This window comes from Camelus dromedarius, chromosome X, assembly GCF_036321535.1.
Source record: "Camelus dromedarius isolate mCamDro1 chromosome X, mCamDro1.pat, whole genome shotgun sequence".
NCBI lineage: Eukaryota > Metazoa > Chordata > Mammalia > Artiodactyla > Camelidae > Camelus > Camelus dromedarius.
Genome location: NC_087472.1, coordinates 20,751,239 through 20,771,611, shown reverse-complemented (window position 1 = coordinate 20,771,611; position 20,373 = coordinate 20,751,239). Strand labels below are relative to the sequence as shown.

The 20,373-nt window shown below is 36.3% G+C and overlaps 1 protein-coding gene across 1 annotated transcript; it reads right to left on the bottom strand.

Annotated features, from left to right (window-relative positions):
* Nucleotides 1-18,476: 18,476 nt before the first annotated feature.
* Nucleotides 18,477-20,018, bottom strand: LOC116150694 (DDB1- and CUL4-associated factor 12-like protein 2). Its single transcript, XM_031445141.2, has one exon. The coding sequence runs from the start codon at nt 19,954-19,956 to the stop codon at nt 18,559-18,561; it is 1,398 nt and encodes a 465-aa protein (XP_031301001.2). The 5' UTR covers nt 19,957-20,018; the 3' UTR covers nt 18,477-18,558.
* Nucleotides 20,019-20,373: the final 355 nt, after the last annotated feature.

The following is a 20,373-nucleotide window of genomic DNA, read 5'->3' as shown; positions in this document are numbered from 1 at the left end:
ATTACAAGCATGTTTGATGTTAATACATACAAAAAAGTAAGATGTAGAGATGCCTACTGCCCAGATGAGATGGAATATGTTGTAATAGACCAGTGATCCTACCAGGAACACCTGGAAAAGCAGGATTTAAGAAAAAAACATAAATCATCAGTTTAAATATGTTAGAGCTCTGTAGAAGCTACAAGGTGAAGAAGGGCAAATATTTTAGATAGTCGAATCCTGCAGAGGTGAGCAGATCTCATGTAGCTGCTTTCCCCAATTTGTCAATTTGAACGTAGGCCAGAGGCTAATAGTCTGAGTTTATCCTGGACAAATGGCTGAGAGCAGAGTGAGGACGGGAAGGAGAGAATCGAGCAGTTTTTGATGGTATCACAAGGCTGGAGTGACAAAATTAAAGACATAAACAGCCAAACACATGACCAGTTTTCTCCTCAAAACATTTGCTGAATCATGAAGCTACACAAGACAGGAGGTAAAGGTGTGAGGCCGAAATCTTCTAAAAAGAACAGAGCTTTCAGCAGTCTTGCTGTGCTTAAAAGAAAAAGATAAGAGGTTAGGACCTGGTAGGGGGTGAGGTCCCAATGAAACAACAAACTGTCAATTGAAATCTCTGGAGGGTAATGCCTTAAGAACAGCAATGATTCAGAAGTAGAATCTTAGCCTTATCAAAACCACAACCTAGACTTGTATCATCTTGGTCTCTTAGCGGATTAAGGTGATCAGCTTGCCTTACGTTGTCCAAAAGAAGAAAGTTTAAACCATTTCTGATTAAAGGCAATGTCATCTGGAGCCTCTATGACTTTAAACAAAAGTTCTGAAACTTGTTAATAATTTTTAAACATCCTAAGAGTTAGGACCAGATGCCCCAGAACAAGGGAAAAATCAAATACTAGAAACTGACACAAAGGTGGTCAAAATTTTGCAATTAGTAGACAACAATTTTTAAAAAAAATATGTAATTACAGTTGACCCTTGAACAACATGGTTTTGAACTAGAATTTTTTTCAATAAATACAGTACTACACAATTCACAGCTAGTTGGATCCACGGATGGGGAGCACAGGATGTGGAACACTGACTATGGGACTTGAGCATCCGTGTATTTTGTTATCCTCAGCTGGTCCTGGAACCAATCTCCTGCAGTTACTGAGGGAGATATAATATGTTCAATAAAATAATACTTTAAGAGTTTTACCATAAAAATAGAATCTATAGAAAGTGTACAAAATAGGAAATATAGAATATAAAGATAAAATAACTGCCTTAAAATCTCAGGTAGTTGGGTTTAACAGTAAATTAAACAATGTAGAGTAAGAATAAAGAATGATGTAAAACATAAAAAAAAAGCATAAGGGACATATTGGACATATTAAAAAGTTCTAACATACCAGTAATTTGTGATCCATAAGGAAAGAAGAGAAAATTAGGCAGAAACAATATCTGAAGAGATGATGTCTGGAATTTTCCAAAACTAATGAAACCCACAGATTCAAGAATATCTGAAAATCCCAATAAAGATACATTCAATAAAAATCACACCTAAACACATCAAGATTACACTGCCAAAAACCAAAGACAAAAAAGTAAAATTTTAAAAAGCAGGTTGAGTGGCAAATGGTACATTACAATCAAAGGAACAAGAATAAAGCTTGGCAGCTGATTTCTTAATGGAATGAAATATAAATAGATGACATACTGAAACTGAAATAAAACACATGCCAACAACCACTTATATGTGGAATTTGATAAAACAAACAAACAAACAAACAACAAAACACCAAACTCATAGAAAAAGATCAGATTTATGGTCACCAGAGGTGGAGGATAAGGGGATGGGGAATTAGAGGAAAGTGGTTGAATGTTACAAACTTATAGTTAAAAGATAAATAAGTACTAGGGATGTAAAGTACAACATGATGACTATAGTTAACATAACTGCATGATATATAGGAAAAAATGTTAAGAGAATAGAGCCTTAGAGTTCTCATTACAAGGAGAAGTTTTTTTCTTTTATTTTTATTGTGTCTATATGAGATGATGAATGTTAACTAAACGTATGGTAATCATTTCACAATATGTATAAATCAAGCATCATGCTTTACAACTCAAACTTACACAGTGATGTTTGTCAATTATTTCACAATAAAACGGGGGGGTGAATTTCAAAAATGGTAAAATGGTCAAGTCGCCAAAAAATATAAAAATTCAAATGTATATCCCTTGGATAACATAGATTTAAATATTTATAAAGAAAGAAGTTGATTAATGCTCAAAGGAAAAACAGACACATCTACTATTGCACTGTAAAATATGAACACACCTTTCACAATAACTAACAGAATGAGAAGATAGTAAATCAATAAGAACAGGAACAATCCAAACAACAAAATTAACTACTTGAAATATATATCATAGATATAAAAATCCTAATAATCATTAGAAAATCAAGCCCAATGATTTACTTCAGAAATGCAAGGTAAGTTTAGTATTTGAAAAACAATAAAATTCACTGCAAAAATCATATAATTCTAGATAGATGTATAAAATACATCTTACAAAATTCAATTCTCAGTCAAGATTTTGTAAAAATCTTAACAAACTAGAAATATAAGGAAACTCCTACTTGGAAAAGGCGTATCTTCAAAACATATAGTAAGAATCATAGTTAATGATGAAGTATTACACTTTCCCCTGAATCTGAAAACAAGAAGAGTATGTTTAATCTCACCATTCTAGTTAACATTGCATTAGAGTTATTACCTAATGCAGTAAAACCAGACAAAGGAAGAAAAGGTACTGATTGAGACTGGAAAAGAATAATGAAATTTGCCTTTATTCTCAGATGATATCATTGAGTAGATAGATAATCCACGAGCTCCTATATAAAAAGTATTAGAAATAAGAAGAGTTCTACAATTTCACTGGAAGCAAGGCCAATGCAGAACTTTCCATTGTATTTCTAGATGTTGTCATTAAAGGAATGGAAAATAAAAGTTTTAAAATGTCATTTATGATATTATCAAAAATGTCAATTACCTAGGAAGAAATTTAAGGGCAATTGTGCAAGAAGTCTGTACTAAAAACTACAAAATATTACTGACTGAGTGAAGTCCTAAATAAATAGAGGAATATACTATGTTCCTGGAATAAAAAGCTCAATACTGTTAATATGTGAAATCTCCCCAAGTATTTCATAGATTTAATACAATTCAAATTAAACCTCAAGACTTCTTTTTAAATTGATACGGATATGGCAAGTTCTCAAAATATGGATATGGCAAGTTCCAAGAATATCCAAGTTTGTTTTGCAAAAGAGAATAAACCTGAAGAATTTACACTATAAATTTCAAGATTTACTATGAAGAAAATTATTAAGAGAGTTTGGTGTTGGTACAGAGGCAGCAAATAAATTATGGAGTAAAGGACACAAACTGACTCCCACACATGATTTTCATCAAAGACTCGACTGCAATTAATTGGGAAAAAAGAAAGAAAATGTGGTTGGTACGTTGGATATCTATATGAAAGAAATAAAATTGATCCCGTAATTGGAGATTGATCATGTATCTAAACATAAGCACTGAAACAATAAAGCTTCTAGAGGAAAACATAAGAGAAGAATATCTTAATGAACTTGGGATGAGAAAAGAATTCTTTACCAACACACCAAAATCACGAATTATAAAAATTTGAAAATTATTAAATTTGACTTCATTGAAAGTCAGAACTTCTCTTTATTATAAAACACTATTAAGAAAATAAAGAAGCAAACTATGAAGTAAGAGATTTTTCAAAATACCTATATTTGACAAAGTTCTCAAAAGTTTCTCATATAGAAAAAATGAAATGCTTTTATAAATAAATGAGAAAAAGTGAAACCCCACTTAAAAAATAGGTAAAGCAGAGACACTTGGCAAAGAAAGAAATAAAAATGGAAGCTAAGCATGTGAAAAGGTGATAAACATCCTTAGTGATCAGGATAATGCAAATGAAAACCACAATGATGTATCACCGTACACATACCAGAACAGGAAAAAAAAGTGCCAGCAGTTTTAACAACTGACAAGAATTTGGAACATAATTGCATTTATGGACTTGTAAAATAGTACAACTTCTAAAAACCATTAGTACATACTATAGCCAATCATACACCTACTTTACAATATAGCAATTCCATTTTTGAGTATATGTCCACCATAAATAAGAGTTGATGACCACCACAAAATATGTACAAGGATGCTCATAGTAGCTTTATACAAAATAGTCAATAACTGGAAAACATTATCCATCAACAGTAAATAGGTAAACATAATGTGCTATATTACTATAATTACCACAGCAACTTAAAAAAAACCTGCTGACACATGCAGCTATACAGATGAATCTCATAAATATAATGTTGAGTGAAAAAAGTGAGAGAAAAGAATGCTTTCCACAAGATTCTATCTACATGAAGCTTAAAAACAGGCAAAACTAACGTGGTGATAAAAATCAAATAGCAGGGAAAAGGAAAATTCCAGCATGAGGGTTGGATATTTATTATATCCATATATTATATAATATTATATTAGGACATGATAACTTATATATCATATCATATTATAATATAGTGTATATATATGATATTATAATAAATGTGTGTTCATGGGTATATACATACACATATATATGCACACATGTGTATGAGTGTGTGTGTGTACTGTTAGTACATGATTATTTTGTTTGGAGTACCTTACTGTATATAATTTATACCTTAAAAACAAATTAGAAGATATGAGACTATTATAAATAATTGTATACATTTCTCAATTTAGATGAAATGGACAAACTACTTGGAAACCACAATCAAGTAAAATTGCCACAGGAAGAACTAGAAAATCTTAACCATCTTAGAGCCCATAAATAAATTGAATCTGTTGTTACAAACCTTCCAACAAAAATACTCTGTGCCAGATAGCTGTGCTGGTAAATTCTTCCAAGTATTTAAGGCGGAAAATAAAGAACAAATTTACCCAATCTCTCCTAGAGAATAGGACAAAAAGGACCATTCCCTCATTTTTATAAGGCCAACATAATTTGATACCCAAACTGATAACAATACTAACAGAAATATTACAGACTTCCATCTCTCAATAATATAGATACAAAAATCCTAAATAAAATAATAATAAATTCAACCCAGGAATATACAGAAAGATAATGTAAAAGGAACAAGAAGGGATTAATTCAAGAAGGCAAAGCTGGTTTAATATGAGAAAATAGATAATTTCATGTAATGCACTGTACTTAACAGAATAAGGGACAGAATTACATGATCATTTCAAAATAGATGCAGACAGTAGCATTTGGTAAAATTCACGACCTCAAGGACATAACATTGAAAGAAGCCAGACACAGAAGAGCACACACTATCCCATTTTTATCAAATTCAAAACTAGGCAAAACTGGTGGTTTTAGACGTCATCATGACGGTCCCTTTTGGTAACTGGAAGCGGGCAATGCTGGCAGGAGGCATGACGGGTATTGATGTGCCGGTCTTGTTCTGTTTGCTGGGTTGTTGGTTGTTTACAAGAATGCGTTGAATTTCTGAGAATTCTTTGAGCTGTGACTTGTGATTTGTGAACATTTTTCTGTGTTATATTTCAGTAAAAAACATTTTTAAGTAGCTTAAATTTCTAAAGGAAACTATAAAAGTGAGATGATTCTTTAAAAAGTAGGATGAAATAGGTACTCCATATTGAAAATAATTCTTATATTGTCATCCCAGCTACAGACTTTGAAGCATGTTAGGAAGATTAAAGGTTAGTGAATACCAGTTTGTCAGTCATGAAGTACTACTTAAGGGAGCATACTCTGATTCCACTGCTAGGTATAAAGGGGTTGGAGAGTTTTTCTAAAGCATTCTTCAAAGTTCAGATGCTTTCTATTTTTAAGGGGCCTATTATGTTTCTGAGGATACATATTTTAAAATGAGTATCATAGGATGATAGAAATAAATGTTTAAAATTTCATATAGCTCCTAAATTTTTTTAAAAACCTCTTTAAGTGTAAATGCATGGCAGACCATTTTATAAATCAATCTTGAAACATATAAAGAAATATGTGAGATGCTAAGATTTTACATTTCTTTGTAAAAACTAATACTCATCCAATCAAATAACATTTGTCAGTGAAGTAAAATATACAGTGAGAGCCACATTACATTATTTACATTTTAGAAGAATGAAATTTATTATTTAAATGTTGAGTTTTCTTACTCTTTTGGTTAAAATTAATTGAACATACACTATGTTCCATGTACTTTTCCAGGTTCTGAGGATGCATAAGCAAATTTAGCTGAGATAAATTCCCCAGACTGTCCACTAGCAAGTAGGAATATGAACATCACAGCCAAAGCCGGAGTCTAAAATGATGTTAAGCATTTAATCACACCTGGCTTTCTTCTGTGCAATTTGCTCACAAGAAATGAGCAAAGTGAGCTCTAAGAGAGACTGTAATTCCAAAATCGGAAGCTCAATCACTAAAAGCAGTTGTTCCCAAATTTTAAAGGACACCCAAATCTCTGATATTGTTTAAATGAGCATTTGTGGGCGCAGCCACGAATCTGCATTTGGTTTGATTTGGTTTGGTTTGGTTAAGATCCTGGATAACTTTCGTACAGCTCATTCTAGGATCATATTTGCAGAAATACTGACCTCCACAAAGGAAGCAAGTATCCAAAGACTGTACAAAAGTTAAACTCCATTTTCTTTTTATCCAGTTTTATTTCTAGCTTGCAGGAAAATATGAGTGATTCAAAATTTATTGTGGTTTTTATTTCCATTTGCAGTTAAAAATACAAAGGGAACAAATTAAGTTTCTCATCTGATAGGCTCACAGACAATATTTTAAAGATATTTGCAAAAAATAAAGCAAAAAGAACTAAAATGTAGTTTGTATATTTGCGCAAGGCATTTTTTTTTTATGATCTTAAAAATTCATCCTCATTTACCCTCTTAAGAGAAATTAAAGACACATACAAAGAAAGAATGTCTGGGAAAAAAGCCACGACTAGCAATGACCTGTTGGAAAATGATAAACATTTTAAATTACTACCATGTTTATCAAGTTTTCTATATCTCCAAATCCATAGAACCATGACTAGTATTTTATGTCTCAAAAGTATACTTCCATAAATTGTTTTAATAATTTTATACTTAGATATGATCATAATAGTTGCTCTTTGAATGATGCTTCCTTTTGCAACTGTTAATTTCTTGCTATAGTCCTCATCTTTTGAATTTTAAGGTTGTTGAGAACTAGTTTAACTGAGTAAAGTGCTATATCATTTTTTGTTGCCCTGTTGAGTACATAAACATTTTCTATATGGATCCAACTCATACCTTTAATAGTTTCTGAAAAACATCCACTTTCTACAGGCTAAATAAAAATCTATGTAAATACCAATAAAAATATTTTACATAATCATCTCAAGTCTAAGTACAGTTACATACATAAGCATTCCTATTTTACACTAACTTCTGGCTCCCGTTCATAAATGGGCTTTATAATTTTACAAATTCTGTATCTCATTAAAAACATATCAACTTATTTTTGGAAAATATGATTCCAAGAAGATGTTGAAAGTACAATTGACATAGAACAGTGAATAACACCTTTATTTAATAGATAATATAAAACAAACCTAGTAGGTAGAAGTTACACAATGGGGGCTATTTAATGCTGAGTTGTGGGATATAAAACAATGTTTGCAATTCACTTTGAGGAGTAAGTCACTCCTAGATGTCAGATGCTTGGTGATGTATTTTAGCATGGTGGACAGAAATACCTAGGGAATTCCTACATTAAAGCCATATCTCAAAACCTGAGTGGTGTCACAGTCAGTTATGGTGGAAATTTGAGAGATGAGATAGTATATGAGTGTATGGACATTTGTAAAAATGGATGAGTAGTGGCTGCATTACATAAAAGAGTCCTGAAGATGATCTTAATCTAAGCCAACATTTCCCAAACTCCCTATTGAGATACGATTTAGTGCCTTGAATCAATACAATATCTCATGTATTTCAAAACAATTACTACTAATACTCGGGGAATAAACTGATCATCTGGTAGGATCAGGTACATTGATTCATAATGTCTTTAAATTTTTAGAAATAAAACCAAGTGATGCTAATGAAAACACCACTTTTCCTATTGCTATATTTGTTTGGGCTTAAAATAGATTTTTCTTCTAGGGATTCAGTCATTTCATGTTTGTTGCATATTTGAACCAAAAAAGAAAAATACCACTTTCTGCAAAATGAGCGCATGCATCTATAAAGGGTTAAATTAAATAGAATGTTAGTTTTCTGGGTTTCTTCTAATTAAAAAATGAGCCAATAAAGGTGAAAAAGGTAAAGCATCCTTTTTATGCCAGGATATCATTGCTATTCTCAGTACTATACACAATATGATGCTAAGCAACTATTGAGGAATTAATATGGTGAATATCTAATTTGACTCTACTAATATTACCGAAGGTGAGTGGAAAAGCAGGTGGCCTTCCTGGAATTTTTCAAGCAAACAACATGTTACTAGAACCCATAGATTAGAATATACTAAGTAGAATTCCCTCTCTTAGTCCAATATACCAACTGTTGAAGGTAAAAAGAATGTTAAGAATATCAAGAAGTGTGTATATGAAAAATATCCAATTCCGTTATATATATACAGATGTTGCCATTCTCATTTATAATGAAGTGAGATGCTCCTAACCATCAAGAAAGCCAAATAAATCTCATTTTGACATAAAATAATCAGAAAATCAATTTGTTAAAAATGTATTAGGCATTTATTGTGTCATTTACTTTATTGAGGAGTAAAAATTCAAAAAATATGGTCTCATAAGATGCTTACAATATTAGAAATATATAAGTAAATTGCTAATAACAGTAAAGTGTGATAAAAATATTAAAGTTTGGGATTTAGCATTTCATTCATAACTGGCTGTAAAGACATCTTTAAAACAGGGGAAGATACTAGCCATTATAAAACATTGCAACATATGTAAACATAGATGGTAAATCAAAGAGATTGAAAATTCCTTGGCATCCTACTTTCATATATTCCTGTGTATTTTTTCTGATTATAAACTCATTAAAAATTTTAAGGCTCTTAAATGAGACTAGACCTTTCCAGATACACAGAATTTTAAGATGGCCATTTTACAATGGTTTACTCTCTGAAATAGTCGGTTATTTACTGATAGGTTAAATAGCTTCTTGCTTATTATGTAATTTGACCTGTAAAACAGACTGGATAGCAAGAGGCAGTTTGTTTCATCCATTATTTAAAACAGATTTTCTGGCAGCACACTCTAACATTGAGTTTAAAATTAGTTTCAGGTGTTGAAACTTTCTATGATGTTTTGCTCCATCAACTGCCACTGAAAGTGACATGTCCTCTGTTTATAACTTACTTTATCTCCCAAGACACCCCTAAGAAACTTCAGGCTAAGGTCAATTGTAAAAAACTTATATCCATGTACAGAATATAATTACTAGTTATTTTTTAAATTAAATTTTTACTATAGGTGTTTCCCCTCAAAATACACCAAGGATAGAATTTAAGATATAACTTTTCACTTACATCTAGTTAGGAATATTAGGTGTGTTAAAATAAATAAATTGGAGATTAAATATATTTAGAATTTTTAAAAAGTTGTAATTCAAATTTTTGAATTATCCAACTAGTACATTTTTAAAAAAAATATATAAAGAAAACAGATTTTCTATGTTTGATATATTTCAAGACTCCCTTGCCCATACTTCAATCATCATGATTTGTTCCCAGAATAATCATAGATATATGTTCTGTTCCACATGTAGTATACTACTAACACTTAAGGATTGGGCTGGAATGTTTGTATACATCAATTATAGATTGAAACAAGTTTAAAATCAGCCCTGATGCCTCAAAACCCATTAGGATGGCTACTGTCAAAAAAAATAAAAACAAAAACAAAACCACAAAATAACAGATATTGATGAGGATATGGAGAAATTGGAACTCTTGTGCAAAGTTGGTGGGAATGTAAAGTGGTTTAGCTACTATGTAAAAAGGAAACTAAAAACAGAATTACTGTAAGACTCAGCATTTTAATTTCTGGGTGTATATCCAAAATAATTGAAAGTGGAGTCTGGAGGAGATATTTGCACATCCGTGTTCATAGCAGCATTATTCATGATAGCCAAAAGGTGAAAGCAACCCAAGTGACCATCAATGGATGGATCAATAAAATGTGATATATCCATACAACAGAATATCATTCAGTCTTAAAAAGGAAGGAAGCTTTGACACATGACACAACGTGGATGAACCTTGAGGAAATCATACTAAGTGAAATAAGCCAGCTACAAAAAAAAGAGAAATATTGCAGGATTTCACTTATATGAGGTACCTAGACTAGTCAAATTCAGAGAAAGAGAGAGTAGAATGGTGGTTTTCAGGAGCTGATGGAGAGGGAGGGATGGAAAATTCTTGTTTAATGGGTGTAGAGTTCAATGGGTACAAGATGACAAAGACCTGGAGATTAGTTGCCCAATGTGAATGTACTTAACACGACTGAACTGGACACTTAAAAATGCATAAGATGGTAAATTTTATGTTATGTGTGTTTTACCACAATTAAAAAAAATTAATTAAAAAAACCCCCTGATCTTTAAGAAGGCAACTAAGGAACCATTTTTCATTCTTCTTATTTCTGGAGCCACACCAGTCTAGCATGATCATGTTGAAACAGTCTTTTTTTAAAACCTGATTTGGGGGAATACCCCAAGTTTTTAAAATGTTAAAGTAGTGAGAAAAGGCAAAGCATTATTTATCATCCCCTAGGAGTATCCATAAGCCTTTGCTTAGGACAATCTTCATAAAGTAAGCAGCAAAGGAAACCACAAGCAAAACAAAAGGACAACCTACAGAATGGGAGAAAATATTTGCAAAAGATGAATCTGACAAGGGCTTAATTTCCAGAATATATAAACTGTTCATACAACTTTAATAATAATAATAATAATAATAATACCCAATCCAAAAATGGGCAGAAGACCTAGACAAGCAATTCTCCAATTAAGACATACAAACGGCCAATAAGCACGTGAAAAAATGCTCACTGATGCTAATCATCAAAAAATGCAAATCAAAAGTACAATGAGGTATCACCTCACACCAGTCAGACGGCCATCATTCAAAAGTCTACAAACAATAAGTGCTAGAGAGGGTATGGAGAAAAGTGAACCGTCCTATGCTATTGGTGGGAATGTAGTCTGGTTGCAGCTGTAATGGAACATAGTATGGAGATTCTTCAAAAAATGAGAAATAGACTTATCATATGATCTGGCAATATCCAGAAGGAACCTTAATTCAAGAAGATACATGCACCCCGATGTTCATAGCAGCACTATTTACAATAGCCAAGACATGGAAACAACCTAAATATCCATTGACAGATGACTGGATAAAGAAGCAGTGGTATATTTATACAATGGAATACTACTTAGCCACAAAAATAATAAATTAATGCCATTTACAGCAACATGGATGGACCTGGAGATCATCATACTAAGTGAAGTAAGCCAGAAAGAGAAAGAAAAATACCATGATACCACTTATATGTGGAATCTAAAAAAAAAAAAAAATAGATACAAATGAACTTATTTACAAAACAGAAACAGACTCAGACATAGAAAACAAACTTATGGTTACCAGTGGGGGAAGGGGATAGGAAGGGATAAATTAAGAGTTCAAGATTTGCAGATACTAACTACTATATATAAAATAGGTAAACAACAAGGTACTACTGTATAGCACAGGGAACTATATTCAATATCTTGTAGTAACTTATAATGAAAAAAGAATATGAAATGAGTATATATATGTATACATATGACTGAAAGATTATGCTGTACACCAGAAACTGACACAACATTGTAGACTAACTATACTTCAGTTAAAAAAAAAAAGACCTGAGAGAAAGGAAAAAGCTCCTTTAGGCATGACATATGAGGGTATCGTAGAATTTGCTCTGGCTTGTGATAAATATATACAGAGTAAATCAAATTACAGGATGCCCTATTTTAAGAAATCCCATTTTCTACACAAATGAAATAGGGCTTAATTTATCACATTCTGAAAGCATCCTTTAATATTCTTTGAAATAGGGGATTCCATTACATCACTTAGCTTCTATTTGGAGACGAAAGTACTTGCCTCAGAGGTGGAGGCAGTGGCAACGTGTTAGAAACCACTACCAATTGGAAATCAATCCATAATAAAGATGACACTTCTAAAATTACAATATAAATCAATAAGGGAATATATGATTCCATTTTCAAAAATGTGCTTCATGTACAGATGTCAAGGAATGCATCTATTGTGTAAAACGGGGTCTAGTTTTAGTCATATGTGGCATAATTCAAAAACAAAACATACTCACCCCTATAGCTCTGGGTTAGTAAGGAAGGAGGAACAAAAACGAGCCATTTCTGAGTTGCTGGGGGATGCTATTTGATAAATTTACCAGGAGCCTACAGGAAACTAAACTTTCTGCCCTCTGACTGGAACATTCAAGTTTATCATTTGTGTGTAACATAAAAGGGCAATTTAGATGTTAAAATTTAATCAACATGAAACATTAATGCCTTAGGTTGAAACAGAGAATGGCACAATAATGGCATTAGAAAGGGTGAAAATAGCACCATTACTCTCATTGACATCATCAATGTGTTTGCTTCAGTGAACTGTACCTCCAAAATGGAAAAACAAAAAAGTCATTTATAAGGAAGGTACCATCAATATTTAGCTTTCTTCTTGCCCAACTGGAGAATGACCTATATTCTCCAAAGGATGCAAAAACATCTAACTAAAATACGGATTTTTGTTTATTTAAAACAGCAACACTAGTTTGATTTCCCTGATCTTTTGGTTAGTAGGATTGCACTGGGGAAATTTAAAAGTTGATCATTACCAAATGAAAAGATGAAGTATTACTTTTGGGGGTCACTAAGTAGTGTTTAATATTCACTAAACAAACATCCATCTGATCATTCACCTAGAAGTCATTAATTATATGTGCAGACAAATAATAATGCATATATAAATATACAGATGTGCAGACCTATTAAATATAGCTGGGTTTTGGAATGAGAACCAGAAGACCTAGATTTTGAGATACTGCACCTGTCCCAGTCTCTCCCAAGTACCATTTCTACAGTGATGATTCCCACATCTGTATCTCTAGCCCTAACTTGTCTTATGAGCTCCAGATCCATATTTCTAACTACCAACCAGACATTTCTATCTAGAAATCCCACAGGCACTTCAAATTCCAAAGGTCAAACTTTAAGAGTCCTATATGTATGTATGTGCTCACACATTCCAGACACTCACAATGTACTTTCAAACCAATATTAACACACTTTCTCCACTCTTATTTTACTTTCCAGACCCAGCTCAAGCATTGCCTCTTCTGGGAGCTCTCCCTGACCTTTCTAGCAAATTAATTGTTATTCTCTCCATATTATCAATGTACTTTGTATATACCCTTAATGCTATGTTTATCTTTTCTTGTCATTAGTGAATTTTTATAATTAATGTATTAGGTTTCTTTCTCCTCTGCTACATCATAAGCCTTTATGGCAGATGTCCTGTTTTGTTGTTGCTGTCGCATTTTGTGTTTGAATGGATTAACTGGAAAACACTCAAATAAAAAGGTTGGGTTTTTTTTTCAAGGAAATTCTGTTTCAGTAGGTCTCAGTTGAGAGTTGAGCATCTTTCACTTTTAAAATATGTACAAGTGGCTTTGATATGCTCCAATATCTGAACATCACTGAACATCTAGACAATAAACATTTATAATTCACTTGTTTTAAGGTTTAAGTAAAGTATACACTCTTATATTGGGTTAAATGTCTGCTATGTAATTCTAATGATTTCTGGTGATGGGAAGAATTTCCTGAGTGGTGCATCAAATCACTCATTTTGAGTTTCAACCTGGACACATTAAAAAACATCCTGAATAATAGTTAAAATCAGTATTTATTGCCATGGAAAGATGGAATCATTAACTAGAAAAAGCAAATTACAAACTAACCTGTGCAAAATATTCTCATTTTAGTAGTGACTACATAGATGGGTACATATATGTAGAGAAAACAATTTTTGGAGAAATATTCACTGAGTTGTTAAAGTAGTCATCTCTGGCTGGTGGAAATGAGGTTGTTTTGTTTTCTTATATTTTGCTTTTCTGTATGTCCAACTTTCCACAATGTATATAAAAATTTCCTTGTAAAACTGTAATAATCAAGTAAGAAAAAATACTCATGCTCTCTAACAGAATTGGTAAGAATCTAGAGAGAAAGAGAACTACTATCAATCGAGTGCTTGTGTGTATCAGGCAGAGTGCTAAATGCTCAGAGTAGAAAGATTACTAAAAGAAGGTCAGGTTTAGGGAAGTTTGGTAACACGCCCATGTTTATTCAGTAAGCAAATAATAGAGCTGGGATTCAAACCCAGGTTTTTCTGATTCTAAAATAATATTTATTCCATTTCATCTTGATGTACCAGATCCAATATCAGCCCTCTACAAAACTGTTAAGTCATCAGTTTCTGTTGCCCTACCTAGCTTACTCCATGCTGTGAACTGCTGTGATCGTTACCACCCGGCCCGTTTCAGGGTATTCTTCATCCATCAACCTAATCCATGTTACATTTGAGAACATTCTGGTCAACTAATCTGATATAATAATCAATGCCGAGGAATTAGCACATTAGTCATTGCACTGGACATCCCAGCACCATACATGTGCAGACTGTTGTGCTAGGTGTTAGGATGACAGTTCACATTCAAATAGAGGAGAGGGGGAGTTAAATGTTAACGGCATTACAATCTGAGGTAATCTAAGATAATAACAGAACATTCACTATGGAAATTTGAAGTCAAGTGCTTATTCTGTCTGGGATGTCATTGTAGGTTTAAAAGAAAAAATAAAAAAGATGGGGGAAGGGCATATGAAAAGACCATTGCCTGTGCAAAACAAACTAACAAAAAACCAACAAAAAACACCTGGCAGTTAAAGAGCCCTCCTTCCTAAGGATCAGCCTGTTTCTCGTGGCAACCGCCTGTAGCCACCGCCCTTTTAATAATGCCACACTCCAACGCTAGATGTTCCTGGGTTTGCAGCAGGCCAGTAGTGGGAAATACTTTCAGGCAGCCCTTTCAGTAGCTCTTAAAATAACATCCCTTAAAGCAAACACCTATGGCCCAGGCAGCCTTCCTTTCACTTTAGTACATGTCGTTCTCACTGAACTGCATCCCTGAGCAGCTCATATAGCAACATGTTTAATGTAGCTGGATTACCCAAGACTTGCAGAGATTAGGAAGCTGTCAGTGAAACATCCAGGAGGACTTTGTGAATTGCTTTCTAAAATCACTCTAAATTAGCAATTAATGGAAAAATTTTGACAACTTGTTCAACGCTGAGTACAGCTGGATAAAAATCAACCTCTGGAGAATTCAATTTTGTTTATCATTAATGCTTGAGTGTATTTAACGGATGAATTTTTTCCGTAGTCGTCATCTCAATTTATTTTAGTGGATGTCCTTGATTAGTAAATTCTTTCTCCCCCTTTAAAGAAAATTTAGAAATGAGCTCATCCAGAGAGCAAAGGGGAGGAACAAAAACTTTTGATTCAGCAACATGCTTGAGGAGGAAAAGTGAATATGTAGTTAGGGATAAATGGAATTAACATTTTTTATGCATAGTTATAAGTAACTAAAGTTTTTCAGACAACAGTGATAGGTAATTTGTACATAAAGGTATGTATTCCCTTGTATATTTTAAGTAAACTATGTGTATGGGTTTCTCGGAATGCTGGCACCGTTACTTTTTCAATTACAATTATTTTTTCACTTATTTCACAGTCACAGGTTACAGAATTAATTGTACTTCTGTAGATCGCTTTGACCTTGAACTATGAAGTATTTCAAAATAACTAAACTTCTACATAATATGAATGCATACATAGTTAGGCTATTTTTTTAAAAAAGGCAAACCATGTAATTTGGCATCAGGAAGATATCCCCTAAATTATGAGAAAGTTAAGTTAATGGTGAAGTTAAGGGCTAAGCCAGAGAACAAATCAAAGTAGAGATGTTCCTTCTATTTCTCTAAAATACCACCTCATGTAGAAAGTGTCATTTCCTCTGAGAATGTTCTCCCAAAGTTCCAAAACGATGACAAAATATTATAAAAATACCCTATAACCTACAAGACCAGCAGGGAATACTTCGGTGAAGTTCTTGGGTAATGTTTAAAGAAGTTTTTAGCAAAATATATATATATTAAAAAAAAAAAAAACAAACAGAACTGCTTACCAAAAAAAAAGATCTTTCAAAACTAATTTTGAAAAAAAAATTTAAAGAAATCTTCAAATATAAATATTTCCAGATGAAAATACTAAATTCCAGTGTCATCTAAAATGAATACATTTTCCTTTATCTTCTGGTGTTACGTGAGGAATGTTATGAATGGATAAGCACCAAAGCCTGACCTGGAAATGAATTAGGGCACATTTTAAGGTAAAAAGGCGGGAAAACACAACAGGATTCCATACTATTTTAAGAGTAAACTTTTATTTATTTCTGTATTTATGCATTTACTTATTTTTCATAGCCTTGAACTTTAGGTCTCTGGAGGCAAATACATTCATTCAGTAAGTATTTACTGATTGCCTATGGTTTGCTAGGCATTAGTGGAGAAATGGGAGAATATAAAGATGACAGTTATATTCTCTGCTCTCAAGACATTTACAACTGAGTTGGACAATACACATGCACACAAATACATTTTACTGCTATAGAACAACAACTATATAAACCTGCTAAAACAATCTCTGTAAACAAAAGCTGCTTTTCCCCCCTGTATTTCTGAACTTACTTTTAGTACCACTCATTATATTATTCAGTTGGTTCAGATTTGCACTTGAACAGCATATAATGCATGGACACCAAGGCAGCATCTGAGTGCTTTAAGGAAAAACAGACATGCCACAATACTAATGCAAGGTCAGCACAACCAGGCCAGTCATGAGGAAGGGCCCATCTCCCTTCTTACTTCCAGTATTCTCATATACAGAGAAGTACAACCAGTTTTCCTAACAATCCATGCTTCGTATTTGTCTAAGCCCCAAAGTACTTTTCTTCAACCTAATCCCATTAATTTTTACTCTCCCGCCCATCTTCCTGAAATAAACATCCCGTGTCCTTGATAATTGTATATTATTGCACTGAGGGTCATAACATCATTACTTTTTAACAATGCTTGTTCTACTTTAGGTAAGAATCTTTGAAATTGACAAAAAAAATCTTAATAAATGGTACTTTACAAATTAAGAATCTTTTTCAGAAGGAGTAGGGACTGGGCTCATTTTTCTTGGCAGTTTTGTGTGTGTGTGTGTGTGTGTGTGTGTGTGTGTGTGTGACAACTGTTAAGCAGTATTAGAAAATTTAAAGTATGTCCAAATATAATATTTGGTATTGAAAACAGCAACAGCAAAAATATCCAGTCTACATCTTGGATCAGTGCACACTCTGCCCAGCCTGCCATATATTCTGTATTTTTACACTTGGAATTCTTGTTTTGAATGATGGCAAGTTCCTTAAACATCAAACATTCAAATATATTCACAAGTCTTGATAGTACTAAGGCAAGAAGTGAAAACATACATATTCATTTATCTATTTAACAACAGGTCAGGAAAACTTAAGTAAGTGTTTAAGAAGAAAAAGATTGATCAGGTTTTCAGATTAATTCTAAACATTCAATCAGCAGAACCCTGACATTCCTAAAGTGTTCGGACTAATTGAGATTTTGGTACAAAAAACAAGATTGTATGATGACTTTTTCCAAGTAAATAGTTTTTAAAACAGTGCTTAGCACCAACAACTCACAAACTACAAACATGAAGATTACAATTTGTAAATGGAACGTTTCCAAAAGCTGGTAGTCTAGAACTTGGAATGTATTTTCCAATTGGAACAATGTTATAAAAACTATGGCTAGCTTTTCAGAACAGATGTACAAACCCTGTTTTAAAAAATGTTCTTAATATCGACAGTGAAAAGTAATGAAAACAGTGCCATTGTAATACTGGTTAAAAAAAGAAGAAGAAATAGGAAATACAAATAATTGTAAAACTATGACTGCATAGCATTAATGAGAGAATATGTAAATAACTCAAAGAACGAACACAATTAAGAATTAGTCAAAATTTTTTGTATGAGAATTCAAAATGACAGTCTTAGGCAGCTGTAGAAAAGTATTAAAGCCAACTTTTGACTACCTAAACGACATCTCACTCTCCAGCTTTTCCTCTCTGCCTAATATACTAAGCAGAGATAGAGGTAAGCTGGGCACTTTCCACCTGGAAAAGCCACACAGAGTCAAAAGCACACGCACAGAGTGAAAGAGGAAAGTGAGGGGGTCCTGGGCACTTTGAGGACACGGCGGGAGACCATCCTCAGCTCCAGAGGCCTGCATAGTTCCCGTGGAGGCCAGAAGGGAGAGGCCCCCCCGCGACGAAGAGCTTCATCTCGGGCCAGTTGTAGCAGTGGGTGTACAGCGCGTTGGGGAACTCGTCGATGCCACCGAAGTAGTTCACCCACAGGTCGTCGTGGTTGAGCCAGCCTCTGCCACACGTGAGCTTGAGCTTCCTCCCTGCGAGCCCTGGAGAGGAGGGCGGGCTGGCCGAGGCCCTCTCCTCCAGGAACTTCTGGGCGCGGATGTCGTAGAAGAGCAGGGAGCCCTGGCCCGTGCCCACGGTGATGATGTGCTGGTAGAAGCTCAGCGAGCGCACACCCGTGCCGCCCTCTCGGGAGCACAGGGGCCGGATGTTCTGTTGACCTTGGCGCAGATCCAGGAAGGAGACATGGGACTGGGAGCCCACCGCGAACAGGGACAACTCATCGCAGTAGGTCAGGCACACGTTCTCTCGGCAGTAAGGCAGCCTGATGGACAGCAGCCTGGACAGGGTGCTCCGGGCTTTCCACAGGTGGAAGTAGCCGTCCAGGGACACGGCTCCCAGCTCCTGGTTCTTGCCGCTGAAGGCCAGGGCCCGCACCTTGCGGTTGCCGGGGTTGGTGCTGGCTCTGGGGATGGCCTCCACGTCCCTCGGACGGATGTGGGCGTACACGGGGAGCCCCGCGTCGTTGTGCCAGGCGATGCTGCCACTGAACACGTCGGGGTCCATCCTCCAGAGCGCCACGGTGCCGTCGCGGGAGCCGCTCACGGCCACCGTGTCGCTCATCCAGGCGATGGCGAAGATCCAGTCCTTGTGGCCGTGCCGATCGCCCAGGCACACGGGGTCCAGCGTGGGCAGCTGGTAGACGGCCAGGCTGTTGGGGTTCTCACCCCCCGTGGCCAGAAGCGTCTTGGAGGGATTCAGCTGGATGGCGTGGATGCCGCAGCTCAGCTGGGCCCGGGCCGGCCCGGGCCCGCGGTCCCGCATCAGGGGGATGCGCGTGATCTGGCCCGACTGCACGTCCACCACGAAGAGCGTGTTGCACTTGGTGCCGCACACCACCTGCCTGGCGTTCAGCCACTGCGACGCAAACACCTTGTTGAGGGTGCCCAGCGCCAGCTCGCGCTCCCGCAGCAGCTCGGGCAGCTTCTGCACCGCGTAGCCGCGCAGCTCGCCCTCGAAGCCCGGGAGCCCCGCGCGGCCCCGCGCGCCCACCTCGCGGCCCTTCAGGTAGTGCAGCAGCGAACGCCGCGCCGCCGGCCGCTTCTGCCTCTTGGGCGGCAGCGGCCCGTCTCCGTCCGCTGCCGCCGCCGCCGAGCCCTGCGACGACGAGCCCGCGGCGGTCGCCTCGAGCGCGGGCGCTTTCCGCTTCCTGCTACCTGTTTGCTGAGGGGACATTGTGGGCGGCGGGCGGGCGGCGCGGTGGAGCGTGGCCCCCGTGATGGCCTTGGCGGCGGCGGGGACAGTGGCGTCGGCCAGGGGCCCGGGGAGGCCGCGGGGCACGGAGCCGACCGAGTCCGGGGCGAAGCGGCAGCGACGTAGGCGAGGGCGGCTGGAGGGAGCGGATTGCGGGCGGCGGCGAGGGCGGTGGCGACGCGATCGAGGCTAGGGCTGGATTGAGGCCGGCGGCGCTGCGGGAGCGAAGTTGGTGTGGGACGCGTTCGACGCGGGGGGTCCGAGTGGGAGGAGGCGGAGGCGGCGGGAGGAGCCGGCGGGGAGCGGGCGGGCGCGGTGGGAGGGAGCCCAAGCCAGCTGGGAAGATGGATCCGTGGGGCCTCGGATGTGCTGAGGGCCTCACTCTAGGACCCCGAGGTG